Source organism: Bipolaris oryzae (genome assembly GCF_000523455.1).
Source record: "Bipolaris oryzae ATCC 44560 unplaced genomic scaffold scaffold_1, whole genome shotgun sequence".
Classification (NCBI taxonomy): Eukaryota; Fungi; Ascomycota; class Dothideomycetes; order Pleosporales; family Pleosporaceae; genus Bipolaris; species Bipolaris oryzae.
The window spans coordinates 294,275-315,718 of NW_006911277.1; the positions used below are offsets into that span (position 1 = coordinate 294,275).

Sequence of the window (21,444 nt, forward strand, 5' to 3'; positions counted from 1 at the left end):
CTGTGCTTCTTGTCCATGTTCTCACCAATCGCACCACCCCGGTCCGCCCGTCTCACGTCTTCGTACTCCTCTTTTTCGGGGGGGTTTGCTCTCACTAATACTGCACCTGAAGCGCGAAGCCGTCTCACCCAATCGTGAATTACTACGGAGCAAACCGCATCTTTTTTTGTATGCACGTATCCTATATTTACCGAGTCATGGCCGGCTGCAGCCGATGTCAAAGCGAGATAATCACACTTGCTTGGTCTGCGCCTTGCAGCTGCATGCCCCGCTTTCTCAGCTTCTTGCTCGGCGGGAATATGTTACACAGCATGCGGGCAATACGGCGCGCACGGTGGGGGTTGCGTGAGCGGGCGGAGGCATTAGCCGTGTTGGTAGGGATGGCGGTGCAATCACCCCCTCTCACCCTTTACCTTTCTCTCTCTCTGCTACGCGGCAGAGTTGATACAATAGTCTTGTATCTTTTCCTTCTTATTTCGAGCAGTAAGGCAGCATTGGCAATGAGGTGGTGCTCACTGCCTGGTCTGACTACCAGGCTCCGATCGCAGACAAAGAGAAGGAAGAAGGCTGCCTGCAATGACATGCAGCTGTTTCGGCAACAGGGCCGGACCTCTCACAAACGTGCATTCTGTAGGAATAGGCAATACACTCCTGTGCCTTGCGTGCTGCGTGCTGCGTGACATCGAAATAGGCCCGAATAGCCCCCCATCTATGGCTACGTGTTACCGCCTGCATGGCAACAGAGGCTGAAAATGGATGTGGCTGCACAAGAACATTCTAAGCTTTCAGATCGGACTTGTACTACTGACCTCGATCGGTAGAGGACATGTCGTGATAGTATGCCATAAGCTGAGTTTCCATTTTGATTGCTGCTCGCAGTAGTTCCAGAGCCAAGATGGCCATGTGGTTATCTCGCTTCATGTCTTTGTTTGCCGGTGGCTCCAAAGTGGGAGATATTGGCGCTACTGAAGTGTGAGGCTGCAACACATGTACAGAACTATTCCTATATTAGACGTCATGCCGCGATGAATGGGGCTGGATATCCACCAGTATCCAGTTGCTCTGCATTGCCATGCCGATCCACCTGCCCAAACTGCGGAGATTGACATGTGCGACATACCAAGTGTTTCGCAGTACGACAACCGAGACAGGGTGCGCCATGCGAACCTGCATGGAATCAGACGCTGAGCAACGTGGTCCCAATTGTGGGGGTTGCATATGGACTGATAACCGATCGCATGTCAGCATCGTGGTCCTATGGTGAAAGATTCTGGCTTTTGCAAATACGGTGGCCTGCATGGTGCTAAATGCACGGCGTTGTCGTCTGACATTTTGCAAATACGGCTCCAACTTCCCCCACACTCGCATCAACGATGTATGTTGTGCTGCGGAATTATAGTGGAAGTGCATATGCACAGGCAAATGCACGCAAGTACAAACCTGCTTTTTGCGAATCTGATCATCATGACGGGACAGCTGACAAACTGCACATTGTGAGTTGGACGCAATATATGGAATCATCGCTAGCAGTAGATGCACAAGGCAGCCATTGACAAGTCGCATATGCAACATCGTGATCAATTTGAACCGCACCATGTGTGTAGTGAACAGCTGATGCTGGGGCTTAGTCTTGCTCTCGCTATGACACGCAGGCAGACCAACAGGCAGACCGGTAGGCAGCCCGGCAGCCCAAGGCGAGAGCGCTGATGTCAACGGGATGGCATTGGCAACAGAGATCTGGCCGCTGCACTAGCTGCCAACACTTAGGAAAAGTATCGACGATGAGCCATGTGATGACTTGGACCCTATTGATCATATGCTCTCTTGGTATTGAAAGACTCGACCACAAATGAATGTGGACTTCAAGAAGTAGCTGAGATAATGTGCCGCCAGATAGGGAATATAAAAACCGATCCCGATAAGATGGGCAAATAGAAATGCCCATCTGTCTTAGCTCGGTGATAGCCGTTGTGTTGTGCTGAATAAGTCCGAGTATCAGGATGGACCGAAGAGACATGGAAGCATTGGGTCTCCAACCGCAGTTTCTTCCTTTGGGTGGAGACCGAACCCATGGTTTATGCTTACACAAGCCCTGGTAAGAGGATGTGTAGAAGATGGCCTTTTATCCAAGCATTCTTTCAAGGAGAGTATCAAGGGCAGACGGTGCGAATAGCTTGTACCACAGGCGTGTAGGGTACAGCGAGTATACGAATGTCAATGGATCTTACATTATGGCCAGTCCAGTATGTGCTTTGTGAGGGTTTTTATTTACGCCAATGGGCCTCGATGCACGGCTACAGTGGCTGTCAATGACGTGTGTGGGGGGGCAATTGGACGATTGCTGGCGATGGCGGTCTCTCTGCCGGGCTTTTGTAGGTCAATATGTCCTTAATCATAAATTGATGGCTGTGTAGAGGGATGCGGTCTGTTGTTTGCATATGCAGTGATTGGTGAAAAGAAGATACAGTGTTGGGGGTGGGCATCAAGGCAACCGTGGGAGAGAGCACGCGCCAAGGACAATATGCTCCGACATTCCGACCCCGCTGGACTTTGTTTCAACACAATCTTTGTCCGCCACAATCCATCTACACTCAGTCGCAAACCCACCTGCGCAACATCAAGGCCTTGTCGCGCTGGCAATGGTGTGAGCAGAAGAGACGGACATATTCTCAGCCCCTGCTGTCTACCAACAACATCGACATCACCCACTACTACCACCTCGAAACTTTGCACTCGGCCCCACGAATTTCCAGGCCCAACCGGGGGTGAGTGAGGCCTCGAGCGCCACGCCACTTAAATTCGATTACGGCCGAGACTACGACGAAGACGACAAAACCAACGGCTACAACAGTAAATATGGAGGGCGCCTTCACGCATATGGGCAATCACCTGGTGTCGGACTCAGCGGCCACAATCAATGCCGGCGACGTAGACGAGGGCATTCTGGATGGCGACCTCTCCCGCGGCCAGCTTTCGCGCAGGCGCCGCGCCGATGATGACGAAGAGTATGACGACGATGATGCTGAGAGCATGGCCAGTATGCCAGTAGGCGGCCGAGGGGGCCAGTCGGCTATGCGTGCGGAGGATGCGGAGGTTGAGCTGCCGGCCCATGCGTGTACGTAGGAAGGAAGTGGGCGGGCACGACCAAAGGCTATACTGACTGACTGGTTGCTTTAGGCGCGTACTGTGGCATCCACAACGCCGGGAGCGTCGTCAAGTGTTTGGCCTGCAGCAAGTGGTTCTGCAGTGCCCGTGGCAACTCGTCGTCGTCGCACATCATCAACCATCTGGTCCGCGCCCGCCACAAGGAAGTCCAGTTACACCCCGCCTCTTCGCTCGGCGACACGACTCTCGAGTGCTACAATTGCGGCACCAAGAATGTCTTCCTGCTCGGTTTCATCCCCGCAAAGTCGGACACTGTCGTTGTGCTGCTCTGTCGCCAGCCATGCGCCGCCATGCCCTCGCAGAAAGACATGAACTGGGACACATCGCGCTGGCAGCCCCTCATTGAAGACCGTTCCTTCCTTCCCTGGCTTGTCCCTCCCCCAACCGACCAGGAGCAGCTCCGCGCCCGTCATCTGAGTCCCCAGACCATTGCAAAGCTCGAGGAGCTGTGGAAGGACGACGCCAATGCTACAATTGCCGACCTCGAAAAGGGCGCCGGCCAGGAGGAGGTCATCGCTAAGGTCTTACTTCGATACGATGACGCCTACCAGTACCAGAATGTCTTTGGTCCCCTGGTCAAGATCGAGGCCGACTACGACCGAAAACTTAAGGAATCGCAATCGCAAGATAACCTGGTCGTGCGCTGGGATATGGCCCTGAACAACAAGCACACAGCTAGCTTCATCCTCCCCAAGCTTGAACTAGGCGACGTCAAGCTCGCCGTCGGTGACGAGATGCGATTGCGCTACACTGGAGAGCTTCGCCCGCATTGGGAAGGCGTCGGCTATGTTATTAAGATCCCCAACAACCAGTCGGACGAGGTCACCATTGAACTGCGTACCAAGGGCGACCACAAGTCAGTTCCTACCGAGTGCACCCACAACTTCAGTGCCGACTATGTCTGGAAAGCTACCTCCTTTGACCGCATGCAACATGCTATGAAGACGTTTGCCATTGATGAGATGAGTGTTTCTGGCTACATCTTCCACCGTCTGCTTGGTCACGAAGTGGCGGCAGCCCCTATGAAGGTTACGATTCCCCGCAAGTTCAGCGTCCCAGGCCTCCCGGAGCTCAACAACAGTCAAAACAATGCCGTAAAGAGCGTCCTTCAGAAGCCGCTCAGTCTGATTCAAGGCCCTCCTGGTACCGGAAAGACTGTCACGTCCGCCACTATCATCTACCACCTTTGCAAGATTAGCGGTAGTCAGGTCCTGGTTTGCGCACCCTCTAACGTTGCCGTCGATCAGCTGTGCGAACGTATTCACCTTACTGGTCTCAAGACAGTACGTGTAACCGCAAAGTCCAGGGAGGATGTCGAGTCTCCAGTTGGCTTCTTGTCCCTTCATGAGCAAGTTCGCATGAATGACACCAACGTCGAGCTCAACAAGCTGAACCAGTTGAAGAACGACGTAGGCGAGCTCTCAAGCCAAGACGAAAAGAAGTTTAAGCAGCTCACTCGCGCAGCCGAGCGTGAGATCCTGAATGCAGCTGATGTCATCTGCTGCACTTGCGTTGGTGCCGGTGATCCTCGTCTGTCTAAGATGAAGTTTCGCACTGTGCTTATCGACGAGTCGACACAGTCTGCAGAGCCAGAGTGCATGATTCCCTTGGTCCTGGGATGTAAGCAGGTCGTGTTGGTTGGTGACCACCAGCAACTTGGACCCGTCATCATGAACAAGAAGGCCGCAACGGCTGGTCTTAACCAGTCTTTGTTCGAGCGTCTTGTTATTCTTGGATGCTCTCCTATCCGACTCCAGGTCCAGTACCGTATGCACCCGTGTCTGTCCGAGTTTCCATCCAACATGTTCTATGAAGGCTCGCTCCAGAATGGTGTTACTATGCAAGAGCGCATCCGCCGCGATGTCGACTTCCCCTGGCCAGTTGTTGACAGCCCAATGATGTTTTGGTCAAACCTTGGTGCTGAGGAAATCTCGGCTTCTGGAACTTCCTACCTCAACCGGACCGAAGCCCAGAATGTCGAAAAGATTGTGACCCGCTTTTTCAAGGCAGGCGTTCAGCCCAGCGATATTGGTATCATCACGCCATACGAGGGCCAGCGCAGTTATGTTGTTAGCTCCATGCAGGCAACTGGCAGCTTCAAGAAGGAGAACTACAAGGAGGTTGAGGTTGCATCCGTTGATGCTTTCCAGGGTCGTGAGAAGGATTTCATCATCTTGTCTTGTGTACGTTCCAATGACCACCAGGGTATCGGTTTCTTGAGTGATCCTCGTCGTCTCAACGTCGCCCTCACTCGTGCCAAGTACGGTCTCGTCATTCTTGGTAACCCCAAGGTCTTATCCAAGCACCCACTGTGGCACTATCTTCTTCTTCATTTCAAGGAGCGCAACTGCCTCGTCGAAGGTCCCTTGACCAACCTGCAGGTGTCGCTTCTCCAATTCAGCCGCCCCAAGCAGACATATCGCGGGCCTCAACGCTACCAGATGGCTTACCAGCACGCCAACGCCATGACCTCTAGTCGCCAACCAGGCTTCAATGGCAACAAACCTCGCCAGGAGTACAATGACAACGGCTCCATTGTGGGCTACATCCCAGATGATGTTTCTTCTGTCCACTCTTCTGCCCTTGGCGGTGTTGGTGTTCCTTCCAACTATCCCCCAATGTTCTCCAACTTCCAAGAGTCCTGGCCCCTGCCTGGCCGTCCTAACGGCAAGGGCAAGAATGGCGCGCCCCAAAGCGTTGCTGGTGAATCCATTGCAGCTAGCGAGCTCACAGACACCCGTAGCGATGCGCCTGGCGGCATCAGTCTTTCTGGTCTGAGTCTGAACGACTACAGCAAGCCCACCTCACTTAGCCAGTCAGACCGACTTAACCGCTTTGTGGAGTCGACTCGCCAGGGTCCGAATGTCGGCACTGGCTTTGGCGCTGGTCGTGGATTGCGAGGTGCACTTGGTGGCTTTGAGGATGATGATGCTCGCAGTGTTTCCACTGCTTTTGCCAGTCAGATTGGCACCGGTAATGGCTATGACTGATCACGCCTCTCTGATATAGTGGTAACATACCCTACTACTACTCTTACACGTTTTGGCTGCGAGCCTCTCTCTTTCACCCGATCGAGCAACAGACCGGATTCATCACCGGCCGTCCGACCTAGGACATGCTCTGTCGGCAGAACCAGAGCAGGCGACCGCCAGTGCGTTGGCACTGATATTGATATTAGGTCCAGTCCGTACTGCAGCTTGTGTCGGCTCCTCCGGACAGCATACCGCCATACCTGCGGCAATCCGTCGCTAGCACGTTACCGCATCTCAATAACATGCGAGCTTTGAATCCACCGTGCCCCTGGATTAAGCCCATATGGATGATGCGTCAAGATGAAGTGCACAAGGGAGTAAGCCCGACTGCAGCCCGGAAGAGCTGAGCATCAAACACACAAGAATTTGGCCTTTCCTTTCACCACTTCTCACATTCCTTTCTTTTATCACCTCCATGTAGGTGTGGTTGACTTTTGCACAAATGCTATGAAGGAAAAAGGTGAGATGAAAATCATACTCCGGTTGAGTTTGTTTTGAGTTTTAGAAGAGAATTTAAACCGTGTTTGTTTCGAATTGTGTCTGGGGTTCCATCATTGATATACGTGACTGTTCTGCTGCCTTTGTCGCAACCGCATTTTGCTTGTCGTACCCAATGGATGTGCTCAATGGACATATACCCGTTGAGAGGGTTTTGGTAGTACTACCAGCACATTTCACTTTGACTGCAAAGTCAATTTTTTGTGATACTCGATTGCGGCAGGTTGGGGTGTGACCTACCATTCTTTTCTGAGATAACTGATCTAATACGCTACATAGCAAACAGAGAGAGAGAGAGAGAGAGAGAAAAGTCAAGTAACACGTGGTTATACTTGCTTTTGGTAAGCTATATAGCCTCTTCGAAGTCTCTTTCTTCAGAAGATTCAACGCTCGACAATTCTGAATTTACCTTGTTCATCCAACTGTTTCCATTTGCCATCAACACTGCTACCATTAACTGAGCTCCATGTTTTCCCTTGTCACATACACACGTATGTAAACTTTAACTAAAAAAAGAAATCTCCCAAAAATAACAAAGTAGAAAGTTGGGGGAAAAAAACGTCAACTCCTCGTATGAGTTCTTGTTTTCTCTTTCTTCTCTCCTCTTTCTAGATACATGGGGATGTGAAAGCGTAACTAAGTAAATATTCACCTTTGCTTACCTAGTCCCTCTTATGAAACCTCATCCTTAGACTCCTTCCCACAAGATGAGAAAGAAGAAAAAGAAAAAGAAAAAGTAACCGCTGCTCTCGGCGTGTGGGATGGTGAGATTGAAGAAATCATTGTGTGTTTTTATATCAAAGGGAGAAAAATGGGAGGTACATGAAAGTATAAGGATACGACATAGAACTAAGAAAAGTAGGGGTGATTGTTTTGTGCATAGAAATATCAAGTACTCTGATTTTTTTTCTAAGGAAAAAAAAACATTGCGAGAAAAGGGATAAATATGGCCGGGTAGAGTGATGAGAGGAGGAAAGATAGGTTATGCCACCACACACACACACAGAGAGAGAGAGAGAGAGAGAGAAAAGGGATATTTGCAGTAAATAGCACAGGTTCATAAATATAGAGAAAAATGTATAGTGCTAAAACCAAAAAAATAAAAAACTTAAATCATTCAAATAACGGCGTGACATGCATCCCTCGTACCACCCCCAAACTAAAAGTAAAAGAGAAAAAAAATATACATACGTGGAGATAGATAGAGAGAGAGAGAGACCCTAACAGGTCTCCTTCTGGACATGACCGTAAAAGTGTTTCATCGTACCCACTCACTCACTCACCCACGTATAACAACGTTCTCTTGGGTATCACAATCTTGCTTTTCGCTTTATACAAATTTCTCCCAATTGCCACTCTCTTATTCCAATTTTTACTCTTCTTGTTTCTTTTTGCCATGTGGATCATATACACCTTCTTACAAATATGCAAATGTACATATCTCTCGCAATACAAGCCAACCTACAGTAGCAACAGCCTTACATAACAGTACAGCACTTGAGCATCTTGAGCAACTTGGGCAAACCCTTCTTAACCATCTGCTCAATCTCATCATTCTGGTTCTGCTGCTGATCAGGCTGTTGCTGGTGTTGACCACCATGGTGTTGCGGGGGAGCACCGCCGTGATGCTGCTGCTGGTTGTGTCCGGGGTATCCAGCCGAGGGCGCGTGAGGAGGCGGTGGCATTTCGTCAACGTTGCCGCCCTGTAGGTTGACGAAGATTCTACCTTCGTTTTCCTCGGTGCGGTACTGGAGGCCCAGTTCGCGGCATACTTGCTCGACTCGCGGCTTGATCTTTTGCACATGGTTCTTGCTGTGGTTGCCCTTGCCGACAATGACGTGGAGGTGGGTTTGGCCTTGTTGTCTGGCGACTTTGATTCGTTCCTCGAGCACGTCTTCTGCTTCTTCTACAAAGAGACCGTGCAGGTCAATTGTGTCGCTGTCAACGCGCCCTTCGGCGTTGTTTTCCCGGAAGATGAAGTCGCGTGCTTGGCGGTTGTATTGTTCCATCTTTTCGGCGTGCTTCTTTCCTTCTTGTGAGAGCTCGTGGGCGGCAGCGCCATCGCCGGACTCGTACGCTTGGTGTGCGCGGTCGAAACATGAGGAGCGTTTGGCGGCTTCTTGACGGGCAAGATCGCGAAGGCGGTCATATTCAGCCTCCGCATCTGCGGAAGAGTGGTTGAGAGCTGAGCGTGTTTGTTAGTTGTTGTCGCAATTGCGGGTAGGCGCGATCAGGAACATGGGGGGGGGGCTGGGTACGTACAGCGTGAGCCCAAAGCGGTCATTTGTATGGCTGTCATCTTGTCGCGACACCGAGTATGTCAATTGGAAAGGGATGCAATAGATTAATACTGAGTTATTGTTGTTCTTGAGTGATGCACTTGGCGGAATCAAGGTACATAATAAGACGGGGCTCAATGACGCTAAGCGGCTGCTTGCAGGATGCGAGATGGGCGCAGGGTCCAGTTCTGTGGCTCAGCGGTGAAGATGCATCAAGGCTGCCGTGTGAGCCACGTGGTGTGCACGCAGATACGTGTTCGGCGCAAAGCGCGTAGCGCCATGGATGTTGACTGAAATTTTGGCCAAGCTCATGCGTGACACGCTGTCATTGGTGCTGATGGTGATGTTGGCGTGCCCATGTGAGCTATGTGCCACGCCCACCGCCCCTCATGCTTGCGAAACATTCGTAACATGGATGGAAATCCAATCGTTCTTTTCTGACAACGTCGCTACCCGCAAGGGCAGTTTCAGAAACGGACCTTGGGCCCTACGAATACAATTAGGAATGCGATCAACCATAGGCCAGCAATCATGCCATAGAGCCTCATTCTATCCCACCAACCCTTGCCTTCAGTCATCTTCCGCAGCGTGCCCATCCTCCTACTAGCAGCATCCATATTCAACGTGTTCTTGTCTAGCCCAGCCAATGCACGATCTACCACACTCTTATCGCCCTCTAGCGTATTTGAAAAGTTTATCGATTGTTGCTTCAATAGCTTGGCCATGTCGAGGAGGCTTGTCGTGAGCGTTTCTTGTTCATTTCTTTCATACGATAGGAGAGCCTCTGTCTGCGCATGGCTTGGGTCGCCTGTCGTCGTTGTGGGTTTCGAAGGGAAAAGAGAATTGCCAGAGGCTGCTTGTGCCCCAGACTTTGCTCCGTCAGCCTCTGGTTTGCCTCTCCGTCGCAGTTCTGATGCCAATCCCTGCGCAGCATTTTCGAGTGCTTCGTTTTTTCCCCCTGACGTTGTAATATCCCGTCCAGCCTCTGTCTTCACTCTCGGCGCATATGAAGGAAAATCATCTGCGTCTTCTTGATCAGAGTCTACAGACCCTTCCGATTCTGTATCGTCCAGCTGATTCAATTCATATATCCGTTGATTCAGCTGCTTTATAAGCTCGCGTTTTTGCTGCAGATCGGTTTGTAGTTCCGATTTCTTAGACTTGGAGGGTATTGTCGAGGCCGAGTGTTCAAGGTTGAGGAGTAATGTCCGCGCATGTTCGATATTCTGGGGAGTGTTAGCAAGCCATATCTATAGACATGGTGCATATGCTTCAACCTACTGCGCTCACGCGTGCCCGCTCATAACTGGACTTTCGTAGCTCTGGTGACGGATCTGCCAATACTATACGCTCTAGCCTCGAGAGCAGGCGATTGAGGTTGATACTGGTAATGTCGCCAGATCCTGGAGAGCGAGATCTGGCAGTCATCGCTTGCTTTGATATAGCGTCGTTGGATTGATGGCGCGACGCAACCTGGCATAAATGACGAAGTGCTGTGTGTAGCGGGGCGCCGGGACTGGGAAATAGTAGTCGCGCAAGTTTTCTGTAGTGTAGTTACGAATCCAGCGTATTATAGCAGCAGCAGCAGCACGGATCAGGCAACAGCAAGGAGAACGCAAGGTGGTAATAAAGAAAGGTGTTCGTTCGTGAATATTGGGCGCATGTAGCCACAACGTCACTTTCACAACAGCCAATAGCAACTTGGTGGGCCTTCCCCGCACTGGCCCACACTCAGCCGCAGCCCACAGCTCACAGCTCACAGCTCAGATCTCACGTTTCATCACATGTATCAACTGAATCCATGGGCTCATTTGTATGTTGTTTGTCTTTGAATTCATATCATGCTGGTATAATACATGTTTGCGAAAACGCTCAGTTCTCTCATTTTTGGTCATCGACTCTGTGAGCAAACCGTGTCTGCCTGTTGACTTCTTGCTTCATAAACATTCATGTCATTGTCATGTCGCGCACTTGAACAAACAAAAACTTATGACGATCCGCCCTTCGATTGTTGGGACTGGGTGGTGGGATGAAGAGGTCCACGGGTGAAGCTGAGAACAATTAGTATTGAATTTGGGAGCATTTGAAGAGTTGAGAATCATACTTGTTCCACCAAGTACCGATGATACCAGGTTTTCCGTATGCATCATGGAAGGACTGTCTGCGAGCCAAGCTCTCCTCATCCTGACGACGCTTGAGAGCCTCTAGGTTTGCAAACCTCTGGGCTGCTGAAGACTACACAATGTCAGTCACGGCTGCTCAATCGGCCAAGTATTCAACATACCCTTCGGCGACCATTGAAGAAAGAGTCGGATCCGACAGAGGCATCAGATGCTCGGCGATCATTGTTTTGCTTTGGAGCTTCAGGCATGGCTGGGGTGGCATCATTGCCAAAGACTTTGTTGATTGGAGAAGACATGTTTGATATTTAGTATGAATAGAAATCGTGTGAAGAGTTGAAATAAAACTTTGATGTGTGGATTGAGAGTAAATTGCGGATATTGGTTATTTTGCAAACAGGAATTCAAACTGCTGATAAATACCCCCTCAGTCCCATACTGTCGAGTACACGATCGCATGTGGCATGACCATTACGCAGACGATACATGATCGTACCAATCAGTGAGGGTCTAGCCCTCCCCCGCATTCTGACAGTGCAGTTTGGACCCTGAACGTCTGTAGCGATGACATGAATGGCAAGCAAACGGCGCTATGCTGCACTTACTTCTGTTGGCCAAATCTAATCGGAGTTTGGCAGCGAATCATATTCAGTTAATTTATCCACACCTGACACGGCTCGATGATCTAAAGCGTGAATGCTAGCCAGACCGTTTATTTGCACGTGACATCGATCTTGGACGATAGTCGAGGCGTCGAAGACGGCGTGCAGGGTCCAGCGACCGCAATGACAGATGCGGCTTTGTCCATGCTAAGGGGTACTGAGGCGCAGTCGGGGAAGGGGTATCGATCGCACTAGTTTTTGTAAGCAGATCGCGGCGGCCGTGATGGACCGACCGCTGTTATGTACACCTGTTGATCTTTGGGTAGTACAACAACGGTGGATTCGACCATATGTTTGAAGTAAAGCTACTGGGACCCTTCGTGGATGCATAGCGTTGTAGGCACGCTATGACACCATCGAGAAGCTTCCACCAACGGCATTCAGCCAAGCTTTGTACAGGCGCAGGAGCCATATGTCGGCATAGTTGATGTCATGTCTTTGAAAATTGTCGTTGATTTCGTGGTAAGTATGTATGACCAGTGCTAGCAGGCACGGCTGGTGGCTAAGGAATTACAAGTCGGCGGCTGAGTGAAGAATAACGCCGTCGGCGTCTGTTGCTCTGATAGCAGTGACGTCAGTGGCTGACAAATAAGCGCGCGTTACCGCTTTTGTTAAGCGAGAGCAAATGTCTTTCGCGCTCGCACTGCAGAGCAATCTCTTCCTCAACCCTCAGCAAGGTAACCTTGGGGCAGACTTCCGCAAATTCTCCCGGACTCAGCACAGCGTTGAGCCGTCGACCTCGTATTTCTGGCATGTGCAATGGCTGCCCCTTTTTAGAATTTGCCGCCTCCAGCCGTTAACAGGTTGCGTGCTGTCTCCTGAGAGAGACGCAATTGCAATGATAGCTACTGATGCAGATCTTTCGGATACATAGCAGCCGGGCCGATGAGGAATATTTTTGCTTGTCGCCGCACGTGTCACGACTTGCCCTCCACCCTTTAATGCGCCATCCGACACATGCTGCGCAAACTGTCTTGGTGTAACTCAAATTACTGCCTCGACGTTGGCATCAGATCAAGTTTTTCTGGTGCAGTCTCACTGCAGCAGCCGCAGCCTTGCAGCAAACATGGCATTGGCCAGCAAAGGTACGTGACACTTGTCAACAATCCCATCCCCTTGCATGATGATACCACATTTTTTAAAGCATAGTTCATCTTAGTCCAAAGGACACTGAGGAACCAAATAGCATTGTCTTTCGCTCCTATCTGATCACAGCCACCATCCCAACTTGTGCCATTGGCCGCTTGCTGTTACAACAAGTTCTGACTCTAAATAGACTTCTCTGCGAACGAGCCACGTTGCCTTGAGTACTGTGCCATAGATCAAGGAGGGTGGCCGGTGTTTGCCAATAGGGGCGTGGTATGAAGGACTGGCGGTATATCACGGCTGCATGTGGTTGTACGCCGTGCATGGTTTCCCTTGGACCAGTGGCCGCCGCCTACGTCTGCATCACATGATGGTTTGGTCGTTTGCCCAGGTCAGGCGGACGTAAGTGTGCATAGATGTGTATGTACAGTATGCGTCCATACATATGGTATGACGGTAAGTATGCATGCAGGTGGTTCAAGTAAGTATGTGTGTATGCAGTGAAGCATGGCCAGTTGGCCGCCGTGTGCAGAGAGTGCAATTGCACCTGCAACTGCAACTGCAATATGATGGCCGACCAGGGGAAATGAAATTTGGTCGGACTGTTGTGCCGGGCCCTGCGGATGGAGCGGGTCAAGGGAGCACCCAGCCGGTATCCCGCAGGCCGTGGCATATCAATAAATAAAACGACGGCTGGCATTATTGCGTGAGCGCTCGTGTTGCCGCATTTTGCGCAAAGCTCAGCCCGCCGCTGCTTTGTTTTTCTGAGATGGTTCGCAAGTGCAAGCATGGCCTCGGCACAGTTCAGGCAGTTCAGGTTTGGTCGTGGTTGATCGCTGAGCTAGACGAGGGGTGCATCCACCGTGTGTGCGCGTTCGGCTGGCGGGTTCCCTGAATTTGCAGGTGTGACGGTGGTATCGCGTCGTCCCTCGGGCCACGCGGTTGGCTGCCACCCGCGATGATCACTGCTCCCTCTGCAATCCCCGACGGGCCCCTGGCGGCATTTCAATTTAGCATCCCCTATTGCGAGCCGGGAGCGACAGGAGCAGAGTATTACGCCGACACGGAATCCCGTCCAGTGTCTGTGAATCGCGAGAGCGGCCAAGGGTGACTCGTGAACCGAGCGCAAAGTCTGTGACGTTAGCGCTTGACTCGGAGTGATAAGAAGTGCATCTCTCCCAACCCGGCCACGCACGCAAATTCATCCCATTGGCCTCCAAACCGCCGAAGACATTTGCTCGCGGCACTTGCGTGTGGGGCCTTCTCCTATGCGTTGGCACTCAAACCAAGCCACCATCCCGTCAGCAACCCAAGTCCGCGCCCGCATATTCTCACCTCTCTCGCTTCCTTCTTTCCTCCTCAACACCACAGCTTTTACTCTCAACCACTGCCATCACGCTGCAAACAAGCTCCATTAGCAATCTTTCTTTGCGACGTTTGCTTAATCTGTCCAATACGACATATACAACATCAAAAAAACAAGAGCCCTTGCTCAGGATGACAATTCGGAGCCCAGACGGAGCCCTATCCAGGTACTTACTGCCCAACGGTTTCCTCCCCCAACTTGTTTTTGCTTTGACCTTCACCTTTTCCTTTCAGTCTTGCCGTCATACTACCGCCTGTCTTGCTACAATCATGTGTTTCTTTCCTACTGTTTGATTTTTCTTGTCTTTCTGTTCGCCGCCATTACAGCCCCAGATGGATCTCCCAAAGGATGCCACAGGATACGGATACCCTTCTTCCATAGGATTTACCGCCCCGGTAAAGGACAATCACAAGGCCACTTTTCTTCACTTCTCCCAGGACCACATTTCCCCCCAAGGATAATCTTCCCAGGATACGAGACACGTAGCACACTGCCCTTGCAGTGTTTGTAGAAACGACAATCACGAGGCCTCGATGCCCCCGATTCAGAGCTAAAATGCAGAGCTCTCGAAACGGCGGTGAACATACGAGAGTGGATCCTCGCTAATGATGCCCAACACCACACTGGATCAAATTTTTTTGTGCGACAAACGGCATGCAGCCCTGCATCGCCGTCAGGATTACGTAGGCACCTTCCGACAATGTCGTTCTTCTCTGTTGCTGTTCAACTAGGCTAAACGACAGACCACACTGGTAATAAGAGTGTACGCTTTCCCAAAGGACGCCAAGCCATGGACCATGTACCAAGGATCAGCCGATGGAACACGTGACTTTTATGTCAGGTCACGTGCTGGACCATACCCTGGACGCGCTAGCCCAGACCGGCCACGGTTATGGGTTTGGAGATTGATTCTTTTGGTCGGACATGAAGTACGTACATGGGCTAGAGTCTGCCTATCCTTACCGACCCATTGATCGAAAACTAACTTGAGTGTGGTCAAAGGAACACCTGTTGTTCTGGATGAGTTGCCCTGGTTTTCTGTGAACTGCTTCTACTGGATCCTGGATACCTGCTATAAGTACTCGACCAGGGAATACTGTCATATTACTCGTCGAACCACTCTCGCTCCGACGTGGATACGTCAACCTGGATATGCTATGGCCAATGATGATGACCCTACTGGCTCCTTGAGGTGCGTGCTTACCACCATGTCTTCCGTCTACTGATCTTTGCTAACGTGAGGCTTTGCACAGGTTTCCTTCTGGTTAATGTACTAACATGGCGTTTTCCTTTGTCTTCAATTGTTCTTTTATCATTCAGGTTTGCCGTGAACGTGTGTTTGGTACTGACTCTGGCGTCCAGCGACTCTTTCTTCGATTCACCACCGGAGCCCGCATTCTACATCTCAAACATCACTGAGTGGAGAAAGGAGATCCCTGCACCTATTGTTTCCGCACCGGACTTTCCTTTCTCTTCAGATTTCCAGGACATGAGCACGTCAGACTTCTTTGAACTGAAGGATACTGTTTCTGAGTGCAGCATGGACAGCGCATACCAGAGCCAGAGCGGCGCCAGCCGGCGCGGACCCAGGAAGCCAGAGATGAACCGCCAGGAGAGCCAGATGAGCAGCCACTTTGTTGGCAGCGACATTTACTCACCGACAATGAGCTCAGACAACTTCAGTGCTTTCCCGGACGCCCTGGACATGAGCCACGTGCAACAAACATCCACTTCCGGATCATGGGAACCCACGGATGGTCCCCTCGCTTATGCTAATTACTCTACTGCTCAGGACTACACCCAGTACACAACATCCAACATGACACGATTCACACCCTCCTCCATCAGCGGCTCGCCGCACTGGCCAAGTGCCGATGCCCACTTCCAGAACAACACCTTCCCATTCTCTTCATGGCCATCACACAACACCAACGATGCCATGTTCAGCACCCCCACTTCTCAACGCAACTGGCAGAATGCTTCTCTCGATGCCTCTGAGCGCCCTGCTGCTGCACGCTACTCATCATACGGCTTCCAGCAGGAGTCTAGGCGAGCATCTACACAGGACTCGACCTTTGGTGCATTCGTTGCCACTCCTACTAGCACCACCAGTGTACACTTCCCTACGGTCGACCTTGACCAGTCAAGACTTGCCGAATCTCGGTAGATATCCTTTCCCTCTTACCATGTATATGTCCGCTAATACCTTTCAAAGCAATGAGAACGAGGACATCAAGGCAGCATCTGCACCTCAGTCGCTAGATGGACACGACACACTTTCTCAATCTGAGGCCGCTGACACCAAGCTCGAGGAGGAGCGCACAAAGGTTGCCCGCAGCCACCCACTGTACCAACAAACGCCAGACAAGGATGGCAAGTACCACTGCCCTGAGGAGGGCAAGGCTGGATGCAGCCACAAGCCAACTGCTTTGAAGTGCAACTACGAGTACGTTCCATACCGTCCATCCTACTATATGACACGTGTCTAAACTGTTTCTAGCAAGTACGTCGACTCTCACCTCAAGCCTTTCCGTTGCAACAAGAAGACCTGCGTTGGTGTGCAGTTCTCTTCTACTGCATGCCTTCTCCGCCACGAGCGCGAGGCGCACGGTATGCACGGTCACGGCGCTCGGCCACACCTGTGCCACTTCAGGGATTGTGAGAGAGCTGTGCCTGGTCACGGCTTCCCTCGTCGCTACAACCTCTTTGACCACATGAAGCGAGTCCACCAGTACGATGGGCCCACTACTGAGCCCTCGCCACCTGTGCAAGGACAAGCTACTCGCAAGTCTTCCTCGCGCAAGCGCAAGGCATCTGCCGAGGAGTCTGGAGAGAAGCGTGCCAAGGTTGTCAAGCTTACTGCTGAGCAACAACGCCAGCAACGTCGCGAGGCGCTCTCCAAGGAGTTCCTTGCCAAGAAGCAGCACATCATCGAGGTGCTCACCAACCTCAGCAACCCAAGCGATCTCGGTGATGACATCCAACTGACCAAGGAGGTTGTCGGCCTTCACGACATTTGCACTCAGTACCGAGATGTCTTCGGTGGCTGAAGGAAGGATACGTCTGTAGAGTCGGTCTGCCGTGACGCATCCAAGTAGGTTTGTCGTTTACCCAAGGACCCCTCTGCTATTGCTCTTTTTTCAACACATGCACTTTTGCGTTTTTGCTTTTCCGCGTTCTCCAAAAGCCGGATGGGATTCCCGCATGCCTAGCGGATGAAGGATCAAGACTTGCCACAAGTCTCTGGATGCCCATGACCCTGGATGGATGAACATTGCCGGATACAAGCCATAGGATGCATAAAGCCCAAGGATTTTGTCCCAGCCGTGGACTCGGAAGCCGAAGGATTGCTGGTCTGCCGTCAAGGCGACAGCTGAGAACCCCTTTAAGGGGAGATGGACTGCGGTCCTCACTCATTGCAATATGGTTGGCATGAGTCTTGGTCGATGTGCGAGATTGATTGATTGATCTGATGTTAACGGAGGAGAGCCTATCATCTGGCTGTAGTTTTTTGTATCTTCTTGTTCTTGTATTTACGGCGTCGAAATGGCATATCTAGACTAGGATTGGGAAGAGAGGAGGTGACCAATTCAGAGAGGTCAGTCTTGTATTGGCCATCATTGCCCGTTTTGCGGAAGTTGGTGGCCCCTCCTCCTTTTGTACTTTGTATATCTAATAGAGGGGCGTTTGTTTGTTTAATCCTCATCCAATGCTCATGAGTTGTGAGAGCGAAGCGTGCTGAATCCAAACATGAACCTTCTTGCGTGAATCTCAATCACTCACCGGATATGCGTGCCCCTCCAGTGCCCCTCTCCTCTCTCTCCACATGCATGCAGCACGCACAGTCGGACCGAATCCCAGCTTATCGCCCAGCAAGGTTTTTGTTCCAAGGCTCGGCCCTAATGCAGCCATCAATCACCAGCCCTCCCTACGTCATTCACTCTGCACCAGGATCAAAGTTGCACTCCGAATTAATCACGCCTCTTTTTTTTTTTTAGTCCGTTACACAGCTCCATACGATACTACGCACGTAAAACTATGTAGCCGAGTCAGAGCCTCGTAACGCACGCACACACATTAGAGAAAGGAGTCAGGTCCACTGCCGCATTTTTGCTTTCTCAGCCGATAAGATATACCTCGGCCGACTTTGTTTCCTCACATTTTTTTGGGCGGGCAAGCGGGGGGGGGGGGGGGTAGGATAAGCGCCATCGCGGTGTTCCGTCACGCACACACACACGCCATAACCACCGTGCTTGCCAAACCGTCCGAACGGGTCATTTACGAATCACACCTTTATTTTTTGTATTGCTATTTTGTCAGCTCGCAGGGTCCGGACCGCCGTGCATCAGTAAGTTCTGCGATTCAGCCCCCCCCCCCCGGAGTCAGTTGTGATACACTTGCAGGTTTGGAAATAGCGAAAGTACAGTATGATGTTGGGAAGGATGTCCGAGGGCGCTGCGGCTGGAACGGCGGCGGTGGTGTCACATGTCCGGTGGATGCGGTGGTGGTGGTGCAGAGCGGGTAGTAGTGGAGTGGGATTAGGAATCCGGCGAGGGGCGAGAAGCTTGAGCACTGCCCCGCGTTGTGAGCTTGTTGCGAGGGACCCGGGCTTATTAACCTTGCCTCGTCGGCCTGCTACTGCTACTACTACGAATACCTTTTTCGCTGCAACACGTATCGCCGCTGTTGTTAGATCGAGTGAGAGAAGCACTGTTATTGCTAAGAGCTGGAAGAGAAGAGAATACGCGACCATGGCTTCTGCGACGAGCTTCTACGAGTTTAAGCCCAAGGATAGTGAGTTTGTCCTCTTTCTCTCTCCGCTGTTCTACCTCGAGGATGTACATGAAGAAGAAGAAGAAGAAGAAGAGGAGGAGGAGGAGACAGAGGCTTGCTGTTCCTGCGAAACAGACACATGATTCCTCTCTTCCCATGCCCCTCCACCTCTCCCCTCTCGCTCACACCACTCCCACCTCTCTACTCCCCCAAGACTCCCAAGCACTAACAACCACCCCCAACAGAAAAGGGCCAACCCTACGACCTCTCCCAACTCTCCAACAAAGTCGTCCTCGTCGTAAACACGGCCTCGAAATGCGGCTTCACCCCTCAATTCGAAGGCCTCGAGAAACTCTACAAGGACATCAAGTCCAAGTACCCAGATGACTTTGAAATCCTCGGTTTCCCTTGCAACCAGTTTGGCGGCCAGGACCCCGGAACAAACGAGGAGATTCAGGAGTTTTGCCAGGTGAACTATGGTGTTAGTTTTCCGGTGCTGGGAAAGATTGATGTACGTATATTCTCCTTCTCGCTTCTTCTTTTGCCGCTATGGCTTGCCATGGGCAACACATACACACACACACACACAAAACCCATGACAAGATTTAAGATTGAATACGGGTTCGGGAATAGCTACTGATGTATTGTTGTGATTGAATAGGTCAACGGCGCTACCGCAGACCCCGCCTTCGAATGGCTCAAGAACGAAAAGCCGGGCCTCATGGGCCTCAAGCGTGTCAAGTGGAACTTTGAAAAGTTCCTCATTGGACGCGATGGCAAGGTCAAGGGACGCTGGGCGAGTACCAAGAAGCCCGAGGATCTCAAGGCGGAAATTGAGAAGGAGCTGAGCAAGAAATAAAAAAGGGATGGTTGATGGACGGGGATGATGAGGGAGAGAAGAAAAAGAAGAAGAAGAAGAAGAGGGCATGATTGATACCACTAAATATGCACGATAAATAAGAATAGAATGAATGCTTAATTGTTGGATTTTATATGGTTTTATTGGTATGTATATGTCTTATATCAAGGGTGATCTGCAGTCTGTTTCTTTCTTTCTTTCTTTTGGGTATTCGTATCAAAAACAAAAACGCCAGTCGACTTGATGCCATATGGAAAAGTCTCTCAATCAAATGGCACTCTCCTCAAACCCCTCGCACCTCCCTTTCTTGCCTCGCCCTCCGCCCCTACAGCCGCAGGCACACGAATACCACAACAGTCGCCCCAGCCCACGCTCGCATGCACATGTCTCTTACCCGCCTCATCATCAAACACCTGCACCTCGCCTCCCCCTTCCGCACCTTCCTCTTCCCCTTCCTTCTCCGCCTCATCCTCGACACTCATCCCCTCGACCGCAGGCACCAAGCTCCCAAACAAGAAATGCTGCATAACGGGCAACTTCTCGAGGATTTCCTTGCGAAACATTTTCCGCATACCAGCCTCAATCTTGCCCCAATTCTTCGCCGAGGAAATATCATCCAGCATGGGTGAATGCCAGCGCAGTCCCTCGACATTCTTGACACTGTTTACAAACGCAATCTGGTCAAGATAAAGAAACTCTTTGCCTTCCTCCTCCAGCACCAGCGCGTTGTGGATTGATTTTGGCGTGATGTACGGGTGATGCAGGAGTTGGGCGGCGCCGAAGAGGAAGGGAAGGAATTGGTAGTCGTCAAGGCCCCAAACGCCGTGGGAGCCCGCGGGCTCGAGGTAGTATGCTTCTTGGACGCGGCGCATGAGGCGTAGGTATGCGGGGAGCACGACGAGGGCTAAGGCGGGAAAGGTAGATGGAGGGAGGTAGCCGAGGCGGTTGAGACACAGGAGCCAGAGGAAGAAGTTGAGTTCGTGGCCGGAACCGTAGTCGATACGTTGGCGGTTGCCGAAGGAGTGGCGGAGGTATGTTGATACTTCTTCAATCTGCGCTGTGTCGCTGAGACCGAGCTGCTCGTGCCAGGCTGGCAGGGCTTTTTCGAGCTCGTCGAGGAAAGAGCGGAACATGGGGTTTCCGAAGCGGGAGCCCGTGTCTTCGGGGGGGCATGTTGAGAGGATTTCTTCGGCGGAGCGCAGGATCGTGACGATGGTTTTGATTATTGGGGTTGCTTCGGTGCCGTCGCGCACGCTGGATATGCTTCTATCGCGGACGGCGTCGGCAATGCCGAAGATGAAGGCTTCGACGAGGGTGCATGTTTCGCTTTTTAGAAAGAGCTCGTGGTCTTGGGGACTGAGGATGCGGCGCGACGGGTGGATGTATGTGTGCTGCGCTAGGTTTGGAGGCGCGGGGAGTGAGGGCGTCGGCGGGGGAGGGGCAGAAGGTGGTTCTCGCGTCGTGGGGGCGCGTCTGCGTGGAATGAGCTTGGGGAGTTTGGCGCTGAGATCGGGGGGTGCAGCAGGTTGTGTTTGTGTCATGGTGCTGTAGTGGCTATGTTCAGGTCGAAGATATGTGCTTGTACTATGATGTTGATGTATCTT

At 51.5% G+C, this 21,444-nt stretch overlaps 8 protein-coding genes across 8 annotated transcripts; 2 read left to right on the forward strand and 6 right to left on the reverse strand.

Annotated features, from left to right (window-relative positions):
• Nucleotides 1-1,008: 1,008 nt before the first annotated feature.
• On the reverse strand, nucleotides 1,009-1,596 carry COCMIDRAFT_80161 (uncharacterized protein; the record flags this gene model as incomplete). The annotated part of the gene is made up of 1 exon (XM_007684248.1): nucleotides 1,009-1,596. One exon carries the CDS (start codon nucleotides 1,594-1,596, stop codon nucleotides 1,009-1,011), a length of 588 nt encoding a protein of 195 aa, XP_007682438.1.
• Nucleotides 1,597-6,145: 4,549 nt separating this feature from the next.
• On the reverse strand, nucleotides 6,146-6,421 carry COCMIDRAFT_80461 (uncharacterized protein; the record flags this gene model as incomplete). Its single annotated transcript, XM_007684249.1, has 1 exon — nucleotides 6,146-6,421. A coding segment is annotated over one exon (276 nt), but the record flags the coding sequence as incomplete, so codon positions are not given.
• A 1,752-nt stretch (nucleotides 6,422-8,173) lies between these two features.
• COCMIDRAFT_31671 (uncharacterized protein) lies at nucleotides 8,174-10,402 on the reverse strand (the record flags this gene model as incomplete). The annotated part of the gene is made up of 3 exons (XM_007684173.1): nucleotides 8,174-8,880; nucleotides 9,450-10,200; nucleotides 10,256-10,402. 3 exons carry the CDS (start codon nucleotides 10,400-10,402, stop codon nucleotides 8,174-8,176), a joined length of 1,605 nt encoding a protein of 534 aa, XP_007682363.1.
• A 559-nt stretch (nucleotides 10,403-10,961) lies between these two features.
• Nucleotides 10,962-11,393, reverse strand: COCMIDRAFT_80350 (uncharacterized protein; the record flags this gene model as incomplete). Its single annotated transcript, XM_007684250.1, has 3 exons — nucleotides 10,962-11,025; nucleotides 11,079-11,209; nucleotides 11,259-11,393. The coding sequence occupies 3 exons, from the start codon at nucleotides 11,391-11,393 to the stop codon at nucleotides 10,962-10,964; spliced, it is 330 nt and encodes a 109-aa protein (XP_007682440.1).
• A 3,056-nt stretch (nucleotides 11,394-14,449) lies between these two features.
• Nucleotides 14,450-15,007, reverse strand: COCMIDRAFT_31673 (uncharacterized protein; the record flags this gene model as incomplete). Its single annotated transcript, XM_007684174.1, has 3 exons — nucleotides 14,450-14,577; nucleotides 14,652-14,831; nucleotides 14,959-15,007. The coding sequence occupies 3 exons, from the start codon at nucleotides 15,005-15,007 to the stop codon at nucleotides 14,450-14,452; spliced, it is 357 nt and encodes a 118-aa protein (XP_007682364.1).
• A 358-nt stretch (nucleotides 15,008-15,365) lies between these two features.
• COCMIDRAFT_80439 (uncharacterized protein) lies at nucleotides 15,366-17,258 on the forward strand (the record flags this gene model as incomplete). The annotated part of the gene is made up of 4 exons (XM_007684251.1): nucleotides 15,366-15,400; nucleotides 15,571-16,371; nucleotides 16,424-16,654; nucleotides 16,709-17,258. The coding sequence occupies 4 exons, from the start codon at nucleotides 15,366-15,368 to the stop codon at nucleotides 17,256-17,258; spliced, it is 1,617 nt and encodes a 538-aa protein (XP_007682441.1).
• A 1,701-nt stretch (nucleotides 17,259-18,959) lies between these two features.
• On the forward strand, nucleotides 18,960-19,840 carry COCMIDRAFT_21504 (uncharacterized protein; the record flags this gene model as incomplete). The annotated part of the gene is made up of 3 exons (XM_007684140.1): nucleotides 18,960-19,002; nucleotides 19,227-19,492; nucleotides 19,643-19,840. 3 exons carry the CDS (start codon nucleotides 18,960-18,962, stop codon nucleotides 19,838-19,840), a joined length of 507 nt encoding a protein of 168 aa, XP_007682330.1.
• A 263-nt stretch (nucleotides 19,841-20,103) lies between these two features.
• On the reverse strand, nucleotides 20,104-21,381 carry COCMIDRAFT_31676 (uncharacterized protein; the record flags this gene model as incomplete). Its single annotated transcript, XM_007684175.1, has 1 exon — nucleotides 20,104-21,381. The coding sequence occupies one exon, from the start codon at nucleotides 21,379-21,381 to the stop codon at nucleotides 20,104-20,106; it is 1,278 nt and encodes a 425-aa protein (XP_007682365.1).
• Between the last annotated feature and the right edge of the window lie 63 nt (nucleotides 21,382-21,444).